The following is a 27,349-nucleotide window of genomic DNA, read 5'->3' as shown; positions in this document are numbered from 1 at the left end:
TGGACTATACGCTATCTCACGACGATGTGATCATGTGACTATGCCAAAAACCCAAAATGAATAAAATTGTTTTCCTTTCTCTCTCTAGATAACTGTCATTTAAGAAATGAGATGGGATCTTTTTCATCAATAAAACCTTAAAAATCAATCAAATCCTAAACCTAAACCTAAACCTATGATAAATGTTTCCTAAAGACAGACTCCTCCAACTTCTCTTCCTCTTCACACTCATATCCCTTTTCATCATTCACTCTTACCACTCATCTTTCAAAACCCCATCACCCAATATCACTTTCCATCAATACCCAATGAATAAAGTCAAAATTATTTTGTACCACACATCTCCTCCTAACCCAAAATAGAAACTTTTCTTTAAAAAAAGTATTCATATTTTTTGATAAAATCCAAATTTATGGCCCAAAACCTGAATTATTGCCCTTTTATTCGAATTGAATTATAATTCAAAATTCGTGTTTAAAACATAAATTATTTGCGAATTTACTGATTAACAAACGAACTTTAAATTAAGTCTGTGCTAGAAAACTAGTGACGGCCCAGCTCACAAATTCACCCATACCACAATGGTTTTGTGTTAACGTTTTTAGTTCAATTCCCATTTTAAAGTTACCTCCTTTATCAGCATTTTAATTGCCGGCATACAAAAGTAACGATATTTGGTGGCATAAAGCAAGCACACTAATCTCCTTGGCAAATATTCGCTCACATAAATTTCATTTGAATAATTTATCTCCACACTATAAATACCCCATCTCCTTCTCCACTTGTCTTTCCTCCAAAACATTATTATTTTCTTTCATTTTCAATTTTCGAGAGCGATGTTTAAGACCAAACTTCAAGAACTATGTCAGTCAAAATTATTTCCATTGCCAAATTATTCATCAACTAGGCAAGGAGCAGATCATAAACCTAAATTTAAAGCAACAGTTATTGTTAACGGCGTTTCTTTTGATTCTTCTGATTCTTGTAAATCTTCTAAAGAAGCTCAAAATGAAGCTGCTAAATTTGCTTTTCTACATTTTACTTTGCCTTTTCAACGACCTGTTTCCTCTTCTTCATCAAATTCACCGGTTTCTTCTTTGAAAGGTGATTTTTATTTGTTGTTAAGTGTTTGTGTGTTTTGTTTCAAGAATTGTTTGTTTTTTGTTGATTTGTGTTTGAATTATGTCAAGGAGCTGGGAGGGAACAGGTCATGTCACCTAAGCCTTCAGTTGAGTGTTTTCAGAGGCCTGTTTCTTCATCTAGTTCAGTTTCCTCCTCAACAGGTAGCTTCACCTGATATTATAACTATATCTCATCAAGATTAATGCTGATACTGTAAATATTGTTTCGCCCTCATGTTTTAGATGATATTAATATTTTGATCCTTGATTATAGCAAAATGAAAAGAGTAACTAACAGAATCATTTAAGCTTTAGGGGTATATGGTTGAAAATGTAGGCTTATGTATAATTCTCATTAACTCTTAACAAATGAATACAACAATCTCAATGCTTTTTTCAGGATCTTCAAGTGGAATCACTCTAATGGGAAATAGCCCAAGTGGCGAATGTACACTGTTTGAAAAGAATGAGGAAACCTCAAAGAACCCTCATATACATGCAAATGCTTCGGGTGTCAAAGACGATCAGGAATTTGAAGGTCAGGAGATGCTCCATAATAGCACATTCTCTCGCCTTTACTTTTACTCTTTTTTATCATCTCTCCTGGTGTCATGTAAGACACTGAAAAAGGAAAAAAAAAATAATCACTTTTCTTCCACTAGACTGAAACAATTTGCATTGTGATGTTTTGGTTAGAACTCGAGGAACATATCACCCTAACTGCAAGTGAGACATATTTGTCAAACATCCTATTTGTAGTGACAAATAGTGACATGTGGAGTCTATTTTTGTTACATTCTTCTCTTAATAATCAAACGTTCAGAACATAGGACACCAGGAGACCTCAAACTAATGAAGCCTACCAATTAGTCCAATTACATGATCATGCATAATTGGCATACTGAATTGGTGGATGTCAGGCTCACGTACTTGAATAGCAGTCCATAAGTTTCCATGAATTTTGTCACTTTGTGGGGGCATTTGGGTTCTGTTTGTTGATAGAAAATGTTAAGAAATATATTGCTTTTTAGAAACCTTTGCAGTCGATAAACTCACACCTAAGTTTTCACAATTGTTTCTTCTTCTTCTTCTTCTTCTTGCGCAAGTAGCAACCTCTATAATATGTACAACTGAATTGAACTTCCAGATATCTTGTGAGCTAGACAGATGGACCAATGGGAGTTCAAGAAATTTCCAAGAAATATACATATGTTTCCTAGTTGTAAATTTAGGAGATTTCGTTTGGTAAAGGATTATAATTTGACTTGTTTCCGAGGTGATCATAAAAAAGCAGTGGAGGTTTTCTGTCTTAAAAGTCAAAACAATGGGTATCGTGAGGAAATATGATCTTTGAGATTGATGGTGTGGAAACAATTATGACAATTTTGTTGAATTCTTCTGCTTCCAGTTCCCATCTGATCAGTAGAGTCCCTCAGTTTATCTTTGAAAATCTTCCTAGCAAAAAGCTTTACTGTTCAGAACAGATTCTGTTTCATATAAGATTAGACATGGCTTGCTAAATTACTCTCTTTTGGTGGTGTTGGATTGTTCTCACTGTAATTAGTTTAAATATCATGGTTATCTTGTTGTTCTTGTCTGTTAGTTTTCGAATAAGTATGTTAACTTGTATCTCAACTTCCATCCTATATTATTTTGAGGAAGTCATCTGTTTTACCTGTGAATCTTGCCTATAGATGTGCAATACTTGTACAAGAGCCAGCTGCTAAACTACGCTCAGAAAAGGGGCCTCAGTGTGCCTGTTTATTCGTGTGTACGTGAGGGCTTACCTCATGCTCTCCGCTTTAAAGCTATGGTCACAGTTGATGGTCAAACCTTTGAGTGCCCCAAGTTTTGTCGCACAGTAAGGGAAACAGAACATGCTGTTGCAAAAATCGCTTTGTCCTCGTTGTCAAAGGATGGTGGCATCCAAGAGGCAAGTTTTATGTCACTCATGGCCTTCATAGTTCGTACTTGTTAGCTGTACTTATGGTTCTTTTTAGCTCATCTACATCTAATCAGTTATTCATGTCCATCCTTCTTTCAGGATGATAGTGGTCTCTACAAGAACCTATTACAGGAATTGACTAGAAAAGAAGGTTTCTCCCTTCCAGTTTATACGACAACCAGATTTGGTGAATCTCATGTGCCAACATTTACTTCCACTGTTGAGGTAGAAGGTGATATTTTTCATGGGGTAGCAGCAAAGACCAAGAAGCAAGCAGAGATAGGTGCAGCGAAGGTTGCTTATTTTTCTTTGAAAGAGCGTAAGTTCTTCACCCTTATTCTATTAGTGCCTTGTACCTTCAACTGAAAGAAATATTTCAACTTGCGAGCGTAAATTTTGTTTTTCATGGTGTAAGTAGTTTCTTGTAACTCTGTTGGCCATTGATATATAGATTGTTTCTTTGTCTCATATATTACAGTTTTGGATTTCTTCAATGCTTGCTACAGGGTGTTAAAATTAATTAATGCATGATGAAGATTAAAATGAAAATATGAAAGGTACATGAACGTATTCACGAGTGAAATGGGACTGAAATCCTCTGACAAAAATAATGCCAGATCCCCTTGACTATTTGCTGTAACAGGATCTGGTTCTTATCTAGTGGGATTCCAACTGCATCTTATTGAAAATTCGTTTTATTGTTTTAGGCCTGGGATCATCTTTGTAAAAGTCCATTGACAAGCATGACCCGTCTTTCATTGTTGTTGTTGTTGTTGTTTTTTTTTTTTTTTTTAAACATTTTTAATTTTTAGTTTCTCTTTTTGTTGTTGTTTTAATTATAAGTTCTCTAATTCAGGTCAAATGAGTAGAAGGCATGTATCTCTATCCCAGAGTGATGATGATGCAGAAGAAGCTCTTGAATGCATTTATTCCAGCTCAAACTCCGCTAGCCTCGCCGTCGATTTGCAACAGAAGCTGAATCTCCAAGGTATCTTATTTAACTCCAATAATCGTTTTTTTTTTCAATATAAATCTTTGGGGCCATTTGGCAAGCATTATGATAATCCATTATATGACAAATAATATATTATGAGTTCCATAATTGATTTTGGATATAAAAAAAATTGTTTGGTAAATTTTTTTAGAAACTATTATCTCATTCTCAAAATGAGATAATCCATTAAAACATAAACAAAAAAAAGTAACTTAAAGAATGAGAAACAAAAATTATGGAGCCTTCCTTTTGAAATGAGTCGCCTTTGATTCTTTTTGGTTTTTGGTAATTTCTCTTTCTATTTTTGGTTTGGTCATTAAATCAATAATTGATTTGTATTTGGTTGTTTGGTATTATTTCTTCCATAAATATTTATCTAAAAACTATTTGTGTTAGAATTGATTTTAGAAACATAATTATTTCTACTTAAAATGGTTGCCAAACGGCCCCAAAGTTATTCTCCAAACTCAGACTCTAATCACCCTTTACAACTCATTGAGTGTATGCAGTGGTGGAGCCAGGAATTTAAGTAGGGGTGAGCCACCCAGAAACCAAGCATAAAAAAAAAAAAAAAAAACTATTTTTTTTTAAATAAAAATTCAAACCCGGTCACAAAACAAGTATATTTTGAACATAAAAAAATCATGTAAAATGATTGCAATAAATGTATTATAAAAAAATAAGAAAAGAAAAAAGAATTCAATCTGAACAAATATTTCTTCATAGTTGTCTTCGGTGGCCTTTTTTTTAGTCATCTTTCTTCATTTTTTGGAAGCGTTGCAAGATTAACTTCGGTATCAATGCTATCAATTTTTTTTTTTTTTTCAATGTATGTTATTAAACAATTATTCAACCCATTCATCCGCCATCCGATTGCGCAGACGATTTTTATGATATTCATAGCAGAAAATGTCCTCTCCATGATAGTAGTAGCAACAGGTAAAATCAATGCCAACTTAATCAACAAATACACAAGTGGGTACACAATGTCTTTCTTTGTCTCAACTATTTTTTTGGCTAGACCACTAATTCCATTTACTTTACCAAACTTAGTATTATAACGCACATCAATAATATAATTTTCAAGCTGATCTGCTAATTCCATCTAATCTATCTCTGAAAAATCATCGGGATAAAGTCGAGCAAAATAGATAAACTTTTGCTCGTAAGTAGCGAACGACTCACAAGGATTAAGACATACCATGCAAAGAAGTAATTATGTGTTTGCTTATTAAACCAGTTGTTTAACTCTTGAAGTTGCAAATCAATACAGTGATAGAATAATCCAACACGATAGTAATGTAAATTGGTGTTTCCTTCCGCTCTTCGTTGAGACCTCCCTCGAGCCACATACCTCTCTTCCATATTTGGAATAACCACATTATGTTTGGCACACAGTGAAAAAACTTCAATCAGGAGATTATCCCATCCATCATCTCTCATCGTCTGTAAGCTTACCTTTGTTATTTTAACAAGAGACAACGTTGCAAAGCTTTTGACAAATCATTGCTAATTCATAGTATTGCTTTCATCAAATACAAATTTAAGATAAATTCAAAAGACAGCACTGAACTCAATAATCCGTAAGCCTCACCTCTTTATTCCAAGCTTGAACCATCTTCTGTTACATTATCAAGCACATCAAGTACTGAACCATAAATGTTTATCATGCCAAGAAGTATATAATAGTGTGAGCTCTATCGAGTGTCACCAGATTGTTTAAGACTAGTCTCTTGATTCAACCATTTGCCACTTGAAATTTCTCCGCTTAGTAAGGCTACAACAACTGTAGCCTTCATTGCTTTGACGTAATATATCCCGTCGCTTATATGATGCTCCAACAGTATTTACTACATTAGAGATTAGAGAGAACATTAAAAAGGTTAGCAATTGACTCATGGTTCTTTGCAACTGATATAAGGGCTAACTGAAGCTCATCATGAGCGAAACAATGAACATAAAATGCAGATTCATTCTCTTTCATTATAAATGTTTTTAGGCCATTCAAATCACCCTGCATATTGTTGGCCCCATCATACCCTTGTCCACGCAGTCTAGATATGCTTAACCCATGCTTAGAGAACAACTTATCAATTGCCTTTTTAAGTGTTACTGCACTAGTTTTCTTAACATGCACAACTCCAAAAATCTCTCAATCACGTAACCTTTCTTGTCGACATAATGCAAAACACCTGTCATTTGCTCTTTAATTAATATATCACGTGCATCATCAACTAAAATAGCAAACAATGAATTTTCATAATTCTTTAAAATAGCATTTGTAGTTTCCACAACAACTATATTCACAATCTCTTTTTGTATATCAAGCGAGGTCAATTTCCGTTTTTTAGAAGTATTATCAAGAAAGTTCTTAATGACTTCATTATGATATTTCAAAAATCGTATAAGTTCAAGAAAATTGCCTTTATTGATCGACTCCTCTGATTCATCATGGCCACGGAAAGCTAAACCTTGTCTCAAAAGAAACCTAATACAATCAATTATTGCAGTTAGATGTATTCGATAATCTCTTCGAACTTTGTCAGATTGTCTCTCAAGAAATGTTTCGATATGCTGCTCTTGATTTAGCAATGCCCGTGCTGCCCTGTAAGCAATATTATGAGCACTATTTGGTACTCCAACATGCTCTTTTAATTTGGATTTCCTTTCCCAATTAGTAAACCCTTTGTGAAAAAAAAATCTCTGCCTCGTTGTGCCCCCTGATTAGGTTTAAGGAGATAACCATAGTGACAAAACGCGGCATCCTTGTGAATACTATATTCCAACCAACTAAACTCTCCATACCACTCTTTTGAAAGCGACGATTCCTCTTGCCTATTGTCCTTAGAGGAAAAGTATGATTAGGCTGGTAAGGACCCTAGGCAAATATGCTCTTCTCACTGAGTCATGATCATTAGGATGATAATTTGAAATCTTGTTCCTCAATCTAGGGTCTCTTGGAAGACTAGACAAGTCAAGTTCTTCACGATTTTCATGTTGAACCCGGACGTATGTTGTTCAACACCACCATCCTCAGTTTCTTGGTGACTTCGCTTTAAAGAGGATCCCACTTCAACACTAACAACATGATCTGTGTTACTAGTTGATTGAGAGGGCAACAACTTTTCTTTGATCAAATATTTTAGCGTAGTTATTTAAACAACTAAAATAAACCACCAATCAATTTAATTGAAATTGCACGAATTAAAATAAACCACCAATGATACTCACAAAATAAAATAATAATCACAAACATATAAAAATCTAAATAATATGGTTTAGGAATCAGTGCAAAAAAATAAAAAGACAATAAAAAATTAAATAATATAAAGGTTATCTAGTTACTTTCACAAAACCGGTAGGTGTAAAGGTGTTTGTTTGGGTAGAAGAGTAGAAGACTTAAATTTTAATATAGAGTAATAGAGAACGGACAGGAGAAATAGAGTAAGTGAGTTTTTATTTTTTGATAAATACGAGAGGGTTTCTTTGTTTGGGTTTATATATGGGTGGGCTTTTTAATTTGAGTGATTGTTGGGTTTTCTATTTTGTTTTTTTTTGGTTTTTTTGGTTTTTTGGTACGTCTGTACATCAAGTTCATCAGTACATGCTTTTTGGGTACATCAAGTACATGTGCGCCCTTTTGTTTGGTTTTCTTTCAAAGCAAGTTAAGTGATAAACATCAAGTACATCAGTACGTGTGCACCCTTTTATTTGGTTTCCTTTCAAAGCAAGTTAAGTGATAAGTACATTTTTTTTTAATAAAGTTGAGGGTACGCCAGGGTGTACCCTGGGCCCTCCTGGCTCTGCCACTGAGTGTATGGCTGTATGCGCGCGCGCTCACACATGCGCACACACACTTTTATTAGTTATTCTGCATGCTCTTCTTGATTGCTTCAAATACTGCACATGATGGTTTCCGTTTGGTGGGTCAACCACTTGGATCAGGCATAACCTGTTAATGTGATAGCAGTATCTGCAAGGGTCTACAGTTTGGTTTTAAGATAATTTAAGAAGAAGCAAAAGGCTTACAGTATATTTCAAATGAGGTTCGATTATTGATGAATTTATTGATCGACGTGGTCGTGGTGTTTGGTGGTTTTGGACTATCAACGGATTTTTTGGTCCCCACAAATTGGTCAGTCTAAAATAATGATACCATAGATGGTATGTTATAACTTATAACTTGCAGAACAAGGAATTGATCTTTGTTGTTTAGTTATTATTTTACTGTTTTACATGACGAGTTCTATACACAGCTTTCCTTGAGGCCATAGGTGTAATTTAATTGTACACGTGCCAGAACACGAAACTAACCTCCCTTAAACATGAAATATTAGCATGACTTTTTATGTGTATAATACAGATCTTTCGTCCATGCTAGGCATAAATTTATTTTTAGACGAGTTAAACTTCCAAAACGTATTCATGACATTCATTTTTGGCAGATGCAGGGCAGGAAGCTGTTTCATCTGAACTCACCAACCGAGTGAAAGATGGTGCTGATCATTCATCAGCTCATCTGCTAAAACCAGGAAAAGTCTCTGAACCAAACAACAATGTATCTTTCTCCCCTGACATTACCTATGATCATCTGCAAGTCCCACTTCAATTGGTAGCTTCACCAAAGGATGGTTCATCATCTCCTACCACTGTTCTGGAGCCTGATCTCTATGTCACAAAACAGAAGACAGATCTCAAGTTACTGTGCAACAGGATTCTGGTTTATCCTCGCAAAACAGACCTGAAGTTTCGAAAGGATATCACTGTGTTGCCGTTGCCGTTCAGTGATGACGAATGGGTGGCTGTGAGATTGGATTATCCAAACTAACAAGTTAACTAATGTCTTTGTATGTACAAACAAACTTTTGTTTGTGGCTTCACTTGGCGCATTTGTTCGTACTACTGCCCAGAGTTCAGTTTGTATTCAGTCATACACTCTTACTTGCTGAACTAAATTGTTAACTTACTGCGAAACTCAAAACTATAAACCTTTATTTTCTTTATACCCTTAACTCTAAAAGATATTAAGTAATACACCTGAGAGATTATTTATTTATGTTTTCTTGATTAGAATCTGCTGTATTGATGCGGAACCATTAATCCACATACAGATACGAGGTGGTGTAGTTTTGACACCTTACAACGTATTTGGAAAATTGACGGAAAGGGGATACAGTTGGATATAAGTAGATTTTGTGGCTTGATCATAACTAAAGTTTTCACGATATCTCGAATAAAGGCCTTTTCGGATGCTTTTGTAGATTTCTCTGTGATTCTGTTATTGTGTAGGGATTTTGCAAATTATTGCCGTCCTAAGTTTTTTTGTTTTTTTTGGGTAGGTAAGCGAGGTTTTTGTAGAGGTCCCTGCCTCTTTTTTATTGAATTAAAAACACAGCTTGTTACACTCTCACGTACTCTTTTCCTGATGCATCCTCAGTTACAATACTCCTAAGTTCCTCTGAGAAAGAACTAGGCATTAGTTCAGCCAAGTTTACAAATTAGTTCAACCAAGTTTACATTTGGGATATGTGACGCTAACGCATCCGCTAATCTATTAGTTCTCTGAATATATATAGAGAAAAGCTCCATTTGTGTCTTCATATCTTCAATGCTCCGCATCATCTTATTTGCTACGCATGGGTGCTAACCTCCGCTCTGTAGGAAAGATACTACATTGCTCGAATTTGTTTGTGCTGCCAACCTTGTTATATTGTACTTCCTTGCCAGTTTCATGCCTTGTTCCACCGCCTGCAATTCAATCATAGCAATGTTGTGATAGTAAGACTTGCCATTTGCAGCAGCCCATCCTCCTGCATCTCCTTGAAGTGTGCCATCAGTATTCAAAATGAAAACTCCTCTTTCTGCTGTTTCCCATTTGCATAACTTAATTTCTCTTGTGCTCATCTTTACATTGACATTCCATCTTGTCATGAAATATTGCAGTTCTGCTCCTTGTTCCATCCTGCTCCTTGTTCCATCTTCAAGTTCAGTGAGTGTAGCTTTATCTTTACATCTTGTAGCACTCTCTGGATGATGTGGTCTGCACTATTGTGTTTGTTCTGAAAGATTATTGAATTTCTTTCCATCCACACCCGATAGACAAACCCATTCAGCAATAATCTGATAGCGTCTTGCTTCCCTCATTTTCCTGCACTGATTTTGAGTAACCATGCTATTTCCAGTTGCCAATTGCTATGTCTCACTCTATCATATCCTGTATACCTTAAAAGTTTGGCCCATATGTATTGTGCAAAAGAACATTAAAAAAACAGATGATCCTCTGTTTCCTTGTGTCGCAAGCATAACACACAAAGGTCTGTAGCAACTACCTTCTGCTCCTTTAGTTTGCTCGTAGTTTTCAGCCCACCCTTTAATGCTAACCAAGTAATGAAAGCATGTCTAGGTATTCTGTTGGTGAACCACACTAACTTATGCCAGTTTATTCTTTGCCTTGAGCTCCTTATGTTCTCATATGTGTCCTTCAACCTATAGTCTCCTCTCAAGGAAACAGTCCACACCATTTTATCTTCTCCTCCCACAATATCCACTATTTCCTCCATATGCATGACGATGTCTGGTAGATGTCTCCTAACACAATGGGGGATACTCCATGCACCATTCTGAATCATTGAACTCACTGTAGAGGTCATTCTGCAAGTGGAGTCATGTATGAGTGCTTGAGGAAAGTAACGCTTAAATATACCTGCAGGGTGCTATGGATCGAGCCAGAAACTTGTTCTCTCACCATTGCCAATTTGATCCATGACAATGTCTGAAGCTTCTTTCCTTGTGTTTAGTAAGTTCCTCCAGTTCCAGGGAACAATCATTTGGTATTTTCAGTTGCCAAAAGTTGCCTTTTTTTATCAAGTTCTTGGGCACCCACTCTGCCCATAATGTATCTTTCTTTGTCAACAACTTCCATATTTGCCTCATGATAGCAGCTTCATTGACTTTCTCTAGTTCTCTCAAGCCCAGGCCTCCTTCATTGTATGAAGAGCCACTTGCATCCCAGCTGATGAGTGCAAGGGATTGGTTACAGAAAATTCCTGCAAATTCTGTTAATCTCCTTTACGGTACTTTTAGGAATCATGAACACTGCAAACCAGTATATTCTGTTAAGCCTAAGGACTTTATTTGCCTAGAGTAACTTGTAATCCTGGGAAATTTTGGGATCCTTGCGTGATATTACGAAACCGTCCAGAGGTTGTTGTTGTCGTTGTTCTCTCTCTCTTTTCTCCTTTTTCCTTTTTTTGGGTTTATTAAATATTCGAATGTATGACGTTTAGGAGGTAAAATCCCTCCAGTTCTCATATATTCAATTAGATAGGTCAATCCAACCTTGAAAGGACATATCTAATTGGAGGGCAGGGTAAAAAGATAAATGTACAGATTAGGAATTCACAAAATAGCTTGAAATCCCATGGTGAAAATCCCATGATTAACCCAGAGAGCTAACCTAGATTAATCTAAGGGTGTGTTTGTTAACTGGCAAACTTCTAAATGAAAATATAAGATTTGTTAATTGTTTTCACTATAAATTTGCTTAGGACAAATCTATAATTGGGAAAATTTTAGTTTCTTGCCGTGTTTGTTTGCAAAAATTTATAGTGGGAAAATATAAGATTTGTCAGTTTTGCCAGTATTTGTTTACATGGTTTTTCTCCAGTAGCAAATGATATTTCAATTTTTTGGAGATATTTTTTTTGGTTTTCAAACTCAATAAAGTATAACAAAAAATTAAATAAAATACAAATTAAATAAAATAAAATAAAATACAATACAACTCAACTTTAATAGTATCCACTACACGCACACAAAGACTCAACAAGAACACACAATAAAATATCCAAAAACATCAATGTCAATGTAACAATAATAATATATCGGTCCACCACTTAACAACAATCCCACAAAAACATATAGTTCAAACATAGAAATAAACCAAAAAACAAGGTTGAATCAACGTCAAGCTTGTTCTAGCCTCCTAAACAACCATGAAGTCTTGATATCCTCTTTAAGGCCCAAGAAAACCTTAATAAGCCTATCATTCTCGACCAGCAAGTCAAGCGACCTTAAGAACAGCTCAGGATTTGTGCAAAATTACTTGGTTCATGCCCATGCTCCAGGATCATGAATTCAGTTCCTGCAACAGATTTGGCAAGATCGTGAATTAGATCATGCATTTTGCATTCTGTTAAAACACCATCCTCACATTGCTTCAAATCATGAAAGAAAGACATTCCCAATAGATCATTGAAGTATTCGTTGCCAATATCCTCAACAGTTCTGCATCTTGGATTATAGCTTATGTCGTAAGGTACAAAACCATGCGCTATCCATAATTGGATTAACTTCTCCTTCTTTATCTCATAGCTCTTGGGAAATACCGAGCAGTATGCAAAACACGGCTTTAAGTGTGTTGGCAAATGATTATAACTCAACCTCAGGGCAGGTAAAATTCCGCATTCACCTTCACAAATATTCCAGAGCTCACTCTCTTTCACAAACAACCACTCCCTTTCCTTTCTTTTGAAGCGCATTAGACTTCCTATTGTCTTTGCAGCTAAAGGAACACCACCACATTTCTTCACAATTTGCTTTCCGATTGCTAAAAGATTCAGATGTTCTTCTTCTTCACCATAGCCAAACGCCCGTTGCTTGAACAAACCCCAACAATCTTCGTCTGACAAACCCACCAATTCGTAGCTTGCAGTTGTGCTCATGATTGCTGTATCCTTTTTACTACGGGTAGTTACTATAACTTTGCTTCCCTTGGCACCAGCTTTCAGCAAACTTGCCAGTTCATCCCACTGATCCTGATCTTCGTTCCATACGTCGTCTAAGACAAGTAAGTATCTCTTCCCATTCAATGAATCCCAAAGTTGTGACTGCAGAGTATCCATCACCGAAGTGTCGCATTTCCTTTTAGTGGCTGACTCTATAATTGACTTTAAAAGCCTTCCAACATCGAAGTCATCCGACACGCAGACCCATAACTACAGTTCTATGGTAAAGGTATGCCTTTGATGGAAGTAGTCCAGACCTCGCACCAAATGAAGCACGCAGGCAGAAAAACATGAAATATTGGCTCACATCAATATTGATTACCTTTCTCGTAAACAAATGGTGAGGATAGGCAATACTTTAGGAATAACGAATACCAAGACTGATAAGTTTATTTTTCTTCTATTTTTTTTCCTTTAAAAACAAACATCCATTTCTCAATCACCTAACATGTGTAATTACGCATCATAGGCCAAAAGATGTTGAATAATCCAATTTAAATTAAGCTTTGAGAGAAATAGACAGTAGATGATTAAGCTGTAGTTACGGACTTATGCCCACACGTCAAGTTTTAATATTCACAGATTAGTATACGTAGAAGAAAAATAATATACCAGAACCAGTATTCAAATCTCAAGGCATCAAACCGACCTCTGAAGTCTGAAGAAGGACGAAATCACCTTTGCTAGTTTCTAATTTTTAATGAGAGAACACGAGTCCATATACATCTAATACTCACAATCAATCACGCTTGTAAAAGGCAAGAATCATGATTGAATTTTCTAAAAATACAAAGGCAGATAAAATCATCTCGATAACTTGATGCGTGCCTTATGTAGAAAATTTACCCAAAGCAGAGAGAGATTTGATGTAATAGTGAAAAAAAAAATTGAGAAAAAAGAGAGAAGAGAGATAAGAGATGAGAGCAGAGAGAGTATACCCGAAAAAGAGAGCGAGTTGATGAGAGGGCGGCAAAGAGAGAGAGAGAGAGAGAGAGTGGGAAAAGTTGTTTCTATTTGCAGTGAGAAAGAGAGGAGAGATCGAGAGGGAGAGTTGTTTCTATTTTCCTATCGTGGGAAAATACCGGGTGACTAATTCAACTTTAGGGGGAGGTGTTTTCTATTTTCCCACTTCTAGTGGGATAATTTGATTTGCCGGCTAATTCCAAATAGTGTTTGCCAGGGCCCTTAAATACACCCAAACACTGACAAATGGTGCTTCTAGTGGGAAAATACAATTAGCCACCCCCATTTGCCAGTTAACAAACACACCCTAATATCTCAAATTTACCAACAGAGTATCGTATTCATTGGCTGTTTACATATCATAATAGTTTAAAATAATGTAATTTGAAACATGTAACTTAAAAGTACAAAAATAACAAAACTTGAAGGCCAACTTGCAACTGTAACCATAATGAGTGGGAGAGGTTACAAATATATCGATTTCCATTTCAAAGATTAGTGAAAATTCACATCAGAATTCCTTCCATGCTACTCAAGGCCTTTCTAGCAATCTTGAAATTGTTGGAGATGCTTTTATTGGCATGGCCGGCATTCACAACATATTGCTTCATGAAGAACTGAAGACCATTCCGTAGAGGTTCAAGCTCAGGGGTAACACCGATACGTGTGAAAATATTCCAAACAGTAGCTTCTGGATTTTTAAAGATGGCCTCAAAAAGCATCCGAAAGTGCATAACTCTTTTTGGAGTCAGCTGCTTAAGGTCAGTCAAGTCAACAGCCTTCAAGACTGCAAGAGAAAGGGAGAAAGACACAAGCATTTCTGCAGTGAATGTCGCAAGGTTCTTTGACTGGACTAGCTCCATTGAGTCGAAGTTCTTTGTAATAGTCCCACAGGCAATACTGAAAAATTAGAACACCATGGAAAACAATGAAACATGTAAGGTTCAAAGAAGCTCTAAATTGTTCTTTATAATAATCCACAGGAAATACTGGAAAAATAGATCAAAGTGAAAAACAATGAACACGTAAGGTTCAAAGAAGCTCAAAACTGATTTTGGGGCATAAACAAGGACTAGGACGGCCTATTTTACAGAAGAACACCATATGTGGTCTACATACCGATTGATTCATTACCAAAGAGCTTTAGTTTAGCCTTCTTTTTTTAAAATTTGGTGTGGTTAAAGTGCAATTTCTGTCGGATTACATTTACAAGTAACATATCCTCACAACACGCACATAACAGAGTCACAAAGAGAATGAGATGAACTTTGTGACCAAATATTCACAAAAGATTATCCCTCGGCCCCGTCATAATATTTTCACCAATGAATCAGTGAAACATTCAGGTGTTAATACGAAGTATTATGGAAATCATATTATTTGTTATTTGTCCTTCCACAAACACTTCCATACACATTCAATAGTCATCAAATACAGAAAGGAATAAAGAGAAATCAGATACCTGTAACGTGAATTTGTGGTTCTTGTCATGACTACAAAATTTGGAGGCCAAAACACTATAATACTTGTTGAAAACTTTCTCCTGTAAACAGCAGTGTAAAAGCACTCGCATGATTTCTCTATCCTGCATATGGAGATGAGATCATAATTTCATTTAAACAAGAAGTAACTGATGAGCTAGTCAAGATCATGAGAAGACTAAAACGGGCAAAGAATGCTGACCTGCTTCCCGGATAAATCCAACTTCAAAAGCTTCTCAAAAGCATCTAAATAGTCCTCCCCACCCATTAAGACACAGAAGATTGCTTTCCTGGCATCTGTGTTCATCCTCTGTGCAGTGGCAAGCTGCAGGAATTTCTTGGCTTCTGATGGTTCTCTGTCTATTGTCATGGCAACTTCTTCAGCATTATCCGTCGTGGAGGCAATATCGCCAGACAACCACCATTGACCTTTATTGTTAGGATCAAGCAGCTTGCTCCATTTGAGGCCCCGGAGTATTACATCTTCAACTCTCAACTGCAATGGTGATTTATGAGAAGAAAAAGGTAATAGAAGGAAACATGACTACATTGTCAAAATGAGGTAATAATATTGTGTTTATGTGTAACAACCAATTCAAGGTTCTTCCCCCACCGCACACACAAACACACACACACACACACACACACACACACACACACACACACTCACACACCTTTATTTTTCTTCATTTATCTTGTAGGTTATTCAACGTAGATGGTCAATCCATTTTCACCAAATGAGCTTAAGACATCCCAACTAAGCTGACACTTCATGTGCTACCATCCGAGAAGAGCCAATGGCTCCCTTGAACTAAAGTAGTGTGAAGATGCTAACCAAGCCAAAGATGAAAACTCATACTGATACCCTATCTTTGAGATACTTCCAAGTCTTCTATGCTCCAGATTTTGCATATATTAGACTGAATTTTCTACCTTTAATTCTAACTATTTCGTTAGTTTTGTAACTGAAATATAATAAAGCATATTGGCACAGTTTTAACCAAAACGTTCTTAACGATATCATTCATTGCATTGAAGTTTTGACTTTAAAAACAAGCAGGTAAGCATGAAAAGCTATGCAGAGATAAATGCAAACAATCAATGAGAGAAGACCTTCTGTAGCCATTTTTTCATTCGAGTGTAATGAGCAGGATCGTCTTTAGCCCTTTTCTTGTTGTTCTTGATATCAAATATAGTTTCTAGCATGAATTCCATCTGCAGAGAATCAAGGACTGCCAAATAAGTGACCACCAAAAGGTGTGCTAAACAGGTATCTAGGATTTATAAGAATACATGTGCATACTCTTTTATTGTCAATCTTTGGCTGGTCATCTGGCATACTTGCAGAAGGGGACTTCAGATCGTTTACTCTGTTCTGGACGCTAAAAATAAAATCTTTCATGGAAGAGGGGTCGTCCCCCCTTAATTTCATCCCACAACCTATTCAAGTAAAAGCAATATATGTATGCAAATATAAGTATATAGACAAAATAAGCTCAGTTCTTAGCCTTCATACCATACATGCTACCACCATTACATAATAGGAGTTTTATTTTATTTTTTTTTTTTTTTCAAAAAAACAGGATACTGAGAACAATTGATTCAGAAATGAAAAAATATTTGGAAAAGCAACAAAACCACATGAGCAACAGCTTCGATGTTGATGATGAACTAAGAAAAGGTAAAAAATTAAGTGAATTAACAGCAGTGGAAAAATAAGAATGGGATGACTAATGACTTAGAGCCAGAAAAGTAAACTCTATGTCTTGATTGAAATTGGCTTTGCGGTGCCCTGAACAAATCTACAAACTTATTGAATGGAATTGTAGCATTTAATTTGTACACGAGGGAGGCTGTGAGTCTCCAGGGGCAGGTTTATCAGTGAGTTATTTCTCGAGATACTGGAGGATATGATGCCCCTAGTTCTGTTGCTTGCATATGAAGAGGAAACAGGTGGAGGGTCTTTCATTAAGGGTGGCAGGGGGAAGGGCTTAGTTCTGTGGCGGTCACCTTGTGCTTCTTTGGAAAGGAACACATTTCAAAAAGTCCATCGTGGAAACTCTGATGGGATGATTTATAAAGTCAAGATCATATTGGCGCGGGTTATATCCGTAACTTATTGTTATGTTCACATGGTAAACTTCCAAAAAGAGAAAAAGAAAAAAGACTTACATTGTAAAATTGTTAATATAGTGGAAACATCTATCTCCAACAATCGCTTGCTCAAAATGCTTAGAAAGTCGTATATCAAATCACTGAAAATTACCAGCACAAAGTTGATTATTAGAGATGGTGGAGAACTTAGACAATAACAATTCTGAGTTTTCTAGCAATCTAGTATGAAGCTGGTGTGCACCATACAAAATTATTATGCTACTTTAAAACACTTTTTTTTCAGCAATGGAGGTCACCAACCTAGAGCAAACACCAAATGTGTACAGATAAGATAGCAAAAGGGTCAGATTTCGCAAGGACAGGTTGTCTTCTTTCATAAACTCATCCTGCAAGTAGAAATAAGATTGTTGTAGAGAATAAAATATACACGAGCTGAAACTCGCATTTGAACATAAAATTTTCCTCATATCTAGAACATGGTAGGATTCATTTGACCAGCTACACAAACTGAACTGTGAAGGCACACAGTTCCAGTAACATATATTTAACTTATTAAATTAGACATACCTCAAAAGATTTAGCTAGAGATGCAATCAGTTTTGCACTAAAGTCACTCCCAACCAAACAGGCCATGCCTGCAACAAAAGCTGCAAACCCAGCAGCATACCTGCAAAGAAAGGGCAAAAGAATAACATAACCAATCAATAGATATTTAATAAAAAAGCAAAAGACCCAAAAGAACTCAGATATAGAAATTTTGTCTCCATAGACTATAGCGCCAAGGAGACTCCTTAAGTGACTCGGATGTGTTTGGGCAAAGGATTGCAAAGGTTTAGGTTATAAAGATGTGGTCAATGAGTAGGACTGCTAGGGGCAATTTCCATAGGAATAATGTCATATTTCAGTCCTATCAATAATCAATTTTTAGTTGGGACAGTCCTTTTTCCTTTTGATCAGTTTCCTAGCCATCCAACTTTAATTTTCCAATTTTTTGCAAAAATTTTCAATGAGACCTTGATTGAAAGATGATGTAGGAGAAAGCAAACAAAAGAAAAAACAATAACAAAAATAGTAAAATACTGCTCTTAACTGTTCATTTCCACGTGGTCCTCCTGAACAAGATGCTAAAACCTCCTCACTGATTATCTGAGCACCAGTGACGCGAGCTATTGACTGCAAAATAAAGAGGGTAAACAGTAAAAGAACTGAAAATTAACAGCATATGGGATTACTGATCTAATCCATATGAACAAGCAGATATATGCATATCACAACCTCCACTTAAACAGATCTCAAGATTAAGAAGTCAGCTAATTCATATGAGGTCTCAATCCAAATTCAATTACTTCAACAGGTTAATTAATTGATAAAACCTCAAAAAATGATGTTATCAGCCAGATGTTGCAAACATCTGCTGGAGTTTAATCTGACTCCTGGGAAATGTTGTTTGGCACAAGTGAAGTGTGTAATCAGTTTCAGCACATGTGGAACACAACTTCTAAAATAGCAGTCACTGTTCATAAACCAGACAGATTGCATGTTTGCAATTTCTGAAAGTTAAGGGAGTAGGATGCAGATTGAAACACATATAGATGTTAATACTTACTCTGTAGATGCTAGACATCTCCTCTGTGATTGATTCAACATTTGTCTCAGAAAGTCTATTGAGAAGACCTGGATATCTTGCAAAGTCAATACAGATACCAGAACTACTTATTTATATTGCTAGTTATACAAAAGTTCAACACATTAAGCTCAATATGTTACCTCGAACATGTCTACGAATTTGAGTGTGCTCTTCTGATTCATTTCTCGCACGAGCTCTCAAGTGAGGAGCAATGTACTTCACATTTTCAGTTAATTCTGGCAGCATCTCACAAGGCTCTTCCTTTTCCACCTCATCATCAGCCTCCACAACTTCATCTTCATCTGTCTGATCTTCTTCTGCTTCTGCTTCTTCATCTTCATCTGATTCATTTTCCATTTCCTCTAACTGAACATCCACTTTTCTCTTCTTACATTTTTTCTTCAAATACATCTCTTCATCTCTATCCTCATTTTCTTCACCATCCATAACTTCCTCATCCCCCGCAGAATCAAGTATAGACGGAACTTCACCAAACAACATATTCATCTCGTCATCCAAACCACGTAACTTCCCGTTCTTTACCTTCAACTTCTTGGCAAGTTTCCTTTCTAATTTCAAATCGTCTTCAGCTGAAACCATCCCTTTATTCATATCCATTTCTAAATACTCCTCAAACTTCCCTTTGGTTTTCCTCTTTAAACTCTTCTTCTTCTTCTCCTTCTCCTCCTCTTTCTTTACCTTTTCCTTCACCTCCTTTGAACCTAATTCCGCTTCACTCTTACTTTTATCCGTCAAAGAAATCCATTCATCATAAAAACTCTTATTTTTCTTCCCTTTCTTTCCCATCTTCAAACAACTCTCTTCTTCAAAAACCTCATTTTTTTCTTCTTCAAAAATTTTCCCAGATTTTTTCTTCTGTATTAATTTCGTAAAAATTGTATATATTATAAAGTTGTAACTAATGTAAAAATAAAAATAACAGCTTGAAATTTCAAATTACCTGAGTTTTAATCCATGAATTATCTCTTTTCTTCTGTTTTTCAGCACGAACTAATTTCCGTTTCTCTTTCCTCCATTTCTCCCAGTTTTTAACCTCTGAAATCAAATTCAAAAACATTAATCGAAAAAACAGACAAAAACAAAAACAAAAACGAGTAAATTATTTTTTTACCCATTTTGTCTTTTGCAGTTAACTTTATCAACGAAGCAATCCAATTCCAATTCCAATTCCAATCTAAGCAGTTAAAATCACGTGATTAATCGTATATCGGCAGTGGAGCGATATGTTTTTTTTCCGATTTCTCACTTACTACTCAGTTGCCTATAAAATAGAGGGAGGAGGAGTTGCTTTAAAAAAACTGACGATGGAAAATTGGGTATTCTTTGGTACAGAAGAAGCTAAGGCCCACTTATACTTGTTTTGGTAAGGCCCATTTACATTCATTTATGTTAAGAAGAGATCCAAAAAAAGTAAATAAGGCCGAAGTCAGTAGCTAAGGTCCATTTGTACTTGTAAATTGCTACTTTTACATTGAATATTTGAATGAATATGGGATATATTATGTATTGCTAAATTGTTTCTTAATTATTATTGAACCTAATATTGTTGCTATTCTATATTTTGATGTATAATTGTATAATTTTATATTTGTATATAATAATATAAAACCGATTAAACCACCGATTAATTAATCGCATATCGCTCCTAGACCAATTATCTCTAAAAACCGATTTTAACTGCTTAGTTTTGGGCTGGGCTGGACCGTAATTGGGCTAGAATAATGGGTTTAATTAATTATATGTATTAGAAGGCCTCTAAAGCCCATAGTTCACGTTGTTTGATTTGATTTGAGTAACAAGCTGTTCTTCACCTTTTCGATATGTATCAGATTATATAAGTAGAAATGTAGAATATATGTAGTAGTTTAGTACCAGTTCTGCTAATAACCATGGTTTATAGAAAGAGCGAGAGAGAGGGATCCGATAACCATGATTTATAATATGCTCATTTACAAAATGAGTTAAAAGCTAATATTTTGTAGATATAATCTATTAACTATGCATGAAAGCCTATAACCTATTTAAAAATTGTTGTCAATTTTAAATTTTTTTGATTTTATAGTCATCTTTCAACATTGTTAAACACCATCAAATGAACTGAAATTTTGTAAATGTGATCTTCATGGTTTGTTAGACATATCTATAAAAATTTAAGTTCTAGTTCGTCTTGTGGGTGAAGTTATGGGGCATGGTATGAACCATGGTATATTGATCCCCCTCCCCCTTTGTTTTTCTCTTCTTCCAACTTTCTCTCGGTATTTTCCTCCTCTCATCTCCTCCCTTGCTACGCTCACGCCCCCACTGCTATGCAGTTATTCTAGTATGTCAAATTGTATTAGTGCGCTATATAAGCTCAAAGTAAGGACTGCAAGAGCTCCAAGAGTGAATGACGCCACCATACTGCAAGTGGAGGCCACCTGATAGAGGAATTGTGATGGTTGAAGGGGTCCCTAGACTAGCTGGTTTAGGGGCATAGGAATGACCGAATGGCAAGTCAATAGTTTTAATGGTTCTGGCAGAAAAATATAAACTCTGCCTCTTATATTGCTGAGTGCTTGCAATTTTAGAAGGAATTGAGGTTGCAATTTCAAAAGGGTGCTGATTGAATCAGACTTGGTTGCTGCAGTTAGTGCCTTTGCTGGAGGTCTAGTGCCATGGGGAGCAAATAAAGGGCTAGGTGGAGACAGTGTATGCATTGTAAAACTTAGTATCGTTTCATTTCAAAAGCTGGAGGTAAATTAATTTCAGTGCGGATCAAGCTCTGCTAGGCATGGTTACTTATGAAAATAACATGTTGCAGGCAGACTTCCATGAATCACAAAATGGGAGTCTCTTGAAGTGACTTACTTTCATAGTTCGTGATTCCGAACGAAACTCTAGAATTCCTCTCGGAATTTCGGTTTTAAAAAAAAAACGGAATTCCAAATATAGAGTTGAAATATCCGAAATTCCGAAATCATCCGAAATTCCAAATATAATAAAAATCAAAATTTAATGAATTTTGGTTTTTAAATTTGTCGAAATTCCAAAAATTTTGAAATTCCGAACTATGCTTACTTTAGATTCGATTAATGTAGCTTGTAAGGTGGGGTTACAACTTACAGGTGATTGAATCGACTTGGTTGCTTTACAGTTAGTGCCTTTGGTGGAGGTCTAGTGCCATGGGGAGCAAATAAAGAGCTAGGTGGAGATAGTGTATCCATTCTAAAACTTAGTATCGTTTCATTTCAAAAAGTGGAGGTAAATTAATTTCGGTCTTGGATCAAGCTCTGCTAGGCATGGTTACTTATGAAAATAACATGTTGCAGGCAGACTTCCATGAATCACAAAATGGGAGTCTCTTGAAGTGACTTACTTTCATAGTTCGTGTCTTCGTGATTCCGAACGAAACTCTAGAATTCCTCTCGGAATTTCGGTTTTAAAAAAAAAACGGAATTCCAAATATAGAGTTGAAATATCCGAAATTCCGAAATCATCCGAAATTCCAAATATAATAAAAATCAAAATTTAATGAATTTTGGTTTTTAAATTTGTCGAAATTCCAAAAATTTTGAAATTCCGAACTATGCTTACTTTAGATTCGATTAATGTAGCTTGTAAGGTGGGGTTACAACTTACAGGCTGATTGAATCAGACTTGGTTGCTGCAGTTAGTGCCTTTGGTGGAGGTCTAGTGCCATGGGGAGCAAATAAAGAGCTAGGTGGAGACAGTGTATGCATTCTAAAACTTAGTATCGTTTCATTTCAAAAGCTGGAGGTAAATTAATTTCAGTGCGGATCAAGCTCTGCTAGGCATGGTTACTTATGAAAATAACATGTTGCAGGCAGACTTCCATGAATCTCAAAATGGGAGTCTCTTGAAGTGACTTACTTTCATAGTTCGTGATTCCGAACGAAACTCTAGAATTCCTCTCGGAATTTCGGTTTTAAAAAAAAAAAGAAAATTCCAAATATAGAGTTGAAATATCCGAAATTCCGAAATCATCCGAAATTCCAAATATAATAAAAATCAAAATTTAATGAATTTTGGTTTTTAAATTTGTCGAAATTCCAAAAATTCTGAAATTCCGAACTATGCTTACTTTAGATTCGATTAATGTAGCTTGTAAGGTGGGGTTACAACTTACAGCCCTTACTATATATAATTCTATATTGACACAGAGAATTTGATACAGTTGACCAACACAGTGACGTGCATTGCAACATCAATGTTGCAATATGAAAAATCATCACTACAACATCAATGTTGCACCATGAAAATCACTGCAACGTCAATGTTGCACAGAGAAATATCATTGTAACATCAATGTTGTATCATGAAAACCACTGTAACGTCAATGTAGCACCGAGAAATATCACTTCAACATCAATGTTGCACTATGAAAAATCAATGGAATTGATAATTTGTTATGAAGAAAAGATGAGAATGACAAAATAAAAATGAAAATATGATAATGGAAAGAGAATAAGTGTTTTGAATGAGAGAAAATAGATTTTTGACTCTTATTTTCACTACTGCAACATTGATGTTGCAACATGCCATATCATTGTGTCTTGATTGTGTTATTTTTCCTGTGTCAGTGTAGTATTACTCTCTATATATATACTCTCTATAGTGTTTTAACTAGAAAAATTAAAATGAAATAAGAACAGGACCAGAGCATTAGCATATAACCAGTTCACTAAATTCTGCTGGCCTCCAATGGGTTTCTAAATATTGATCATCATTTTCTCTTTTATCATTTCCATTAATGTGGTCCAACCTTCAACCACTTTAATGAAGGAATTCAAGTAGGCGACGACAGTGATGGATTTGATTATAAAGCTCAGGCAGACGGGAAAAAATTTCGGGTTGGCGACAAGCATCCCATGGGTGGCCAGGGTTTCTCTACTTGCAAAAGTCTCATTTTTTTGGGTCGTTAATAAAAGATTACCTAATTCATTATAAGTGGATTAGAAATAGTCATGGTAACCATTGACGTCCAACAGCATTCTTCACCCAAAAAAGTGAAGTCGAAAAGCACTGAAGGTTTGCTATCAACCAAAAATACAAACTGTGCAGGTAGAGTGTTAGTTCAAATGTATGAGTTGTAAGCACAGAAAGAACATGAATTCCGACAAAGGCATTCATAAATGATAGTAAATCAAATAGGGTCGCACGGATTGCTCTAGGAGACAATTCTCATGCAATCCATCGAGTCTTCATACTCGTTTTATTTATTTAAAGAGATTACATGATGTAAAACAAAATTAAACTAAACAAATTATTAATAACGCATCAGTGGATAGTTTAATAGAACATTGGCATCTCGAATACACTCTCAACGCCAAGCTAGAGCTGGAGCTGGAGAAGTATAAGTTTCGGACACTGTTGGAGACGGAGCTGGAACCATTGATTTTGGTTGTACCGCGATGAATAGCTTTTGACCACCAAGTTTACAATGTTGGCTTACGCCGCAAATGTACCATTTTCTTCCTGGGGTCACAAGAGTTATAATGTCCGATCCAGTAGCTAATGCCTCGTTTGGTGGTGGAACAACACAGTCCTTAAAGCTAGTTCCATTCACTTTGAAGACGTTGTGAACTCCCACCGGATAATTAAAAACTGCAAAATAAAAGAAAAACGTAAATCTGTTATCGATTGTATCGATTGATATATAACATTTACCAACTTAAAAACATGTGTAATTTAGCAAAATTACCTAGTTGGTCGCCAACATAAAACGTCTTGCCCTTTGCCCAAGCTGCATAATCAAACCTAATTGTCCACCCCACCTCATCCCCAACTACAAAAACCTTTGCAAGAGCACTAGGCAGGAAGATTGCAATGACACAAAGCAACACAAACAAATGGTTAGAAGCCATTAGATATTAACTTAGTACTAAATTACTTGGGACAAGTTTTAATTACTTTGAATTTGTTCAAAGTGTTGAGCTTAGATCGGTGCTCAATAAATGGTGTTTGCGTGATCTATTTATACAATTCTTTTGTGAGTTTGTTGGTGAAGTAAATTCGCCGGCATGGTCGTGCATCCCAAAGTAACTTTTACTAACTAAACTTCCCAAGATATATTTTTTAGACCATATGTGCTATATATTATGAATCTCAAAAAAGATTAGAATATACGCATTAAGTTTCTATGTTTTTGTATTATGTGGTTATGTTCATATGAAGATGGCATATATGGTAGAGAGCTACCTAGAAACTTGAACAAGGGATTACTAACATTTAGCCTGCATAGTAACAGAAGAGAAGATTTAATCCTCTTATTCCAGACAATTGAAACGGGTCTCATGGCCAACTGGACCCACACAATCGAATTCTATCTATTCCATTGCGGGCCATGCCGTCCTCAGCCAGTCAGCCTTTTAGTATGACCAACTACTTCTGCATTTCTGTATATGAAATTTGGAATCTTGGTCGTTTTTCCAGCTCTATAAGTACATTTCTCTTACAGCTAGCTTGTAACAAACATCAAAGTTGAGTTAATCACTTACAAATCCTATAATCATAAGATCATATATATAGCTATCTGTATCAAGGGTGTAAAACTGTAATGGCTTCTAAGCAAATGCTCATCATATTCCTTGTCATTATGGTCCTTCCAGCTATCGCTCTAGCAAAGAGTTTCTGGTTGGAGACGATAGTGGCTGGACAACTGGATTTGATTATCAAGCTTGGGCTAAGGACAAAAAATTTAGCGTTGGAGATGAACTAGGTAAAGTACTACTAGTTCAACTATAAAGTTATTTTACTTTATTTATTTATTTTTTGTAACCATAAATAAAAGAAACATGGTAATACATTAGACCTTCACTGTTGACTCCTTGAGAAGGCAGTACATACTACTTGATTTAGTTGATTCTAGATATCTACATTATTGTCATTACTAAAACCAGATTACGTAATTTGTTTGAATGATGCAGTTTTTAAGTACCCCGAGGGAGCTCACAATGTCCACAAGGTGAACGGCACTGGGCATTAAGCCACCGTTGAGCGAAGCTCTGACCTCTGGAAATGACGTAATCCCACTTAAAACTACAGGAAAAAAGTGGTACATTTGTGGTGTTGCAAACCATTGCCAGGGTGGTCAGAAATTGGTGATTACAGTAGCTAGCTGATGCTGGAAAATCAAGCACTGGAGATGGAATTTCTAGATCTTGGATTAAGCTGTTGATTGCTGCAGCAGTCACAACAGGAATGATTGTCATGGCCTGATCTAAGGAATTAATAATGCATCACTCTGTTTATTTTTTCCCTATTATTCATTGTATTTTTTATTTTTTTGCTAAAGGGTGATTATTCATTGTATTTTACATCTTGTGAGTGTCTTGAGTAGATCACTGTTAGAAAAATAGATTTGTACAAATCCATTGAGATATGAATCAGTAATTTGTCTCCCAAGTTATCCCATATTGATATGAAATGGGTTTCTGAAAAGAAACAGTACGTAAAGTGAGAAAAACCTTTTCGAAAGGGTGTACTGGTTCGAAACAGTGCATTATGCCGAAAAGATGCAACCTTTTCGAATATCTTTGGTTGGTTCAAACAACATGCATCATGCCGAAAAGGTGTGACCTTTTCAAATAGGCACCGGTTCAAACAAGAAATTCTATGCCGAAATAGAGTGTCTTTTCGAAACATGTGACTTTTCAAAGAGTTGCTTACTTTTTCCCAAGAGTCACTGTGTTGTTTCGAAGAGGCACCACTCACCTATAAATAGTGGATGAATTTGGAGAGAAAGATACACCAGATCACACAGAGTTCTTATCTTTATCTTCTCCCTCTGTTCTTAGTCAAATATTATGTTGTGTTCGCTGATTCTATAGAATTGAAGTGCTAGCTTTCTATAGAAGGAAATCTGTTCTATCTTGGGAGACAGTTTCACATCAACCTTCAAGCACAGTGAGGGGGAAAATCTGTCTTAAGTTGTTAGGAATATACAACTTAATTGTACTTACTCTTTACCAATTACCAAACTATACAAACCTTTTGTCTTGTAAGTGTCTTGTACTTCTTAATTAAATCCGAGCCTAGTGTAGATACACTATATCTTAAGTTATTGAGTCAAGGAATGCTTCATTCTTTAAAAATACGTTTTCGTATAACATATGTATAGAGCCAAGTTCAACAAAGAGAACTTTAGACGCTACAACTAGTAACCATCCTACACAAAGCGAAATTGAGGAGGAACCTAGACGTAGCAAAAGGTCAAGGACGTCAACGTCTTTTGGACCTGATTTTCTAACATACTTGTTGGAAAATAATCCTCAAACGTTCAAGGAGGCAATGTCAT

At 35.9% G+C, this 27,349-nt stretch overlaps 3 protein-coding genes, 1 long non-coding RNA gene and 1 pseudogene across 6 annotated transcripts; 2 read left to right on the top strand and 3 right to left on the bottom strand.

Moving 5' to 3' along the window:
- Positions 1 to 607: 607 nt before the first annotated feature.
- LOC147485629 (double-stranded RNA-binding protein 1-like) lies at positions 608 to 9,114 on the top strand. Of its 3 annotated transcripts, none has more exons than XM_086572699.1 (7): positions 608 to 1,104; positions 1,191 to 1,283; positions 1,522 to 1,659; positions 2,816 to 3,054; positions 3,166 to 3,385; positions 3,923 to 4,054; positions 8,506 to 9,114. In XM_086572699.1, the coding sequence occupies exons 1-7, from the start codon at positions 837 to 839 to the stop codon at positions 8,886 to 8,888; spliced, it is 1,473 nt and encodes a 490-aa protein (XP_086428825.1). In that variant the 5' UTR covers positions 608 to 836; the 3' UTR covers positions 8,889 to 9,114. The 3 variants fall into 3 exon arrangements, with proteins under 3 accessions (XP_086428825.1, XP_086428826.1, XP_086428827.1); XM_086572700.1 differs by having other exon boundaries at positions 724 to 1,104; positions 8,512 to 9,114; XM_086572701.1 differs by lacking the exon at positions 1,191 to 1,283 and having other exon boundaries at positions 726 to 1,104.
- A 3,018-nt stretch (positions 9,115 to 12,132) lies between these two features.
- Positions 12,133 to 12,963, bottom strand: LOC147485628 (putative disease resistance protein RGA1). Its single transcript, XM_086573567.1, has one exon. The coding sequence runs from the start codon at positions 12,961 to 12,963 to the stop codon at positions 12,133 to 12,135; it is 831 nt and encodes a 276-aa protein (XP_086429693.1).
- A 1,166-nt stretch (positions 12,964 to 14,129) lies between these two features.
- Positions 14,130 to 20,378, bottom strand: LOC147485627 (uncharacterized). The gene is given in 14 exon segments (XM_086570305.1): positions 14,130 to 14,678; positions 14,680 to 14,709; positions 15,272 to 15,394; positions 15,493 to 15,786; positions 16,404 to 16,505; positions 16,594 to 16,730; positions 17,463 to 17,545; positions 17,706 to 17,791; positions 17,973 to 18,072; positions 18,496 to 18,578; positions 19,012 to 19,079; positions 19,173 to 19,908; positions 19,994 to 20,088; positions 20,165 to 20,378. Coding segments are annotated over 14 exon segments (2,304 nt in total). The 5' UTR covers positions 20,169 to 20,378; the 3' UTR covers positions 14,130 to 14,315.
- Positions 20,379 to 24,373: 3,995 nt separating this feature from the next.
- Positions 24,374 to 24,917, bottom strand: LOC147485626 (blue copper protein 1a pseudogene; annotated as a pseudogene).
- LOC147485625 (uncharacterized) lies at positions 24,917 to 26,457 on the top strand. Its single transcript, XR_015202680.1, has 2 exons — positions 24,917 to 25,771; positions 25,980 to 26,457. It is a non-coding gene; the product is annotated as an uncharacterized LOC147485625 (long non-coding RNA).
- Positions 26,458 to 27,349: the final 892 nt, after the last annotated feature.

The sequence above is a fragment of the Coptis chinensis genome, chromosome 7 (assembly GCF_015680905.1).
Source record: "Coptis chinensis isolate HL-2020 chromosome 7, ASM1568090v1, whole genome shotgun sequence".
Taxonomy (NCBI): Eukaryota; Viridiplantae; Streptophyta; class Magnoliopsida; order Ranunculales; family Ranunculaceae; genus Coptis; species Coptis chinensis.
This window is presented reverse-complemented; position numbering and strand designations above follow the sequence as displayed.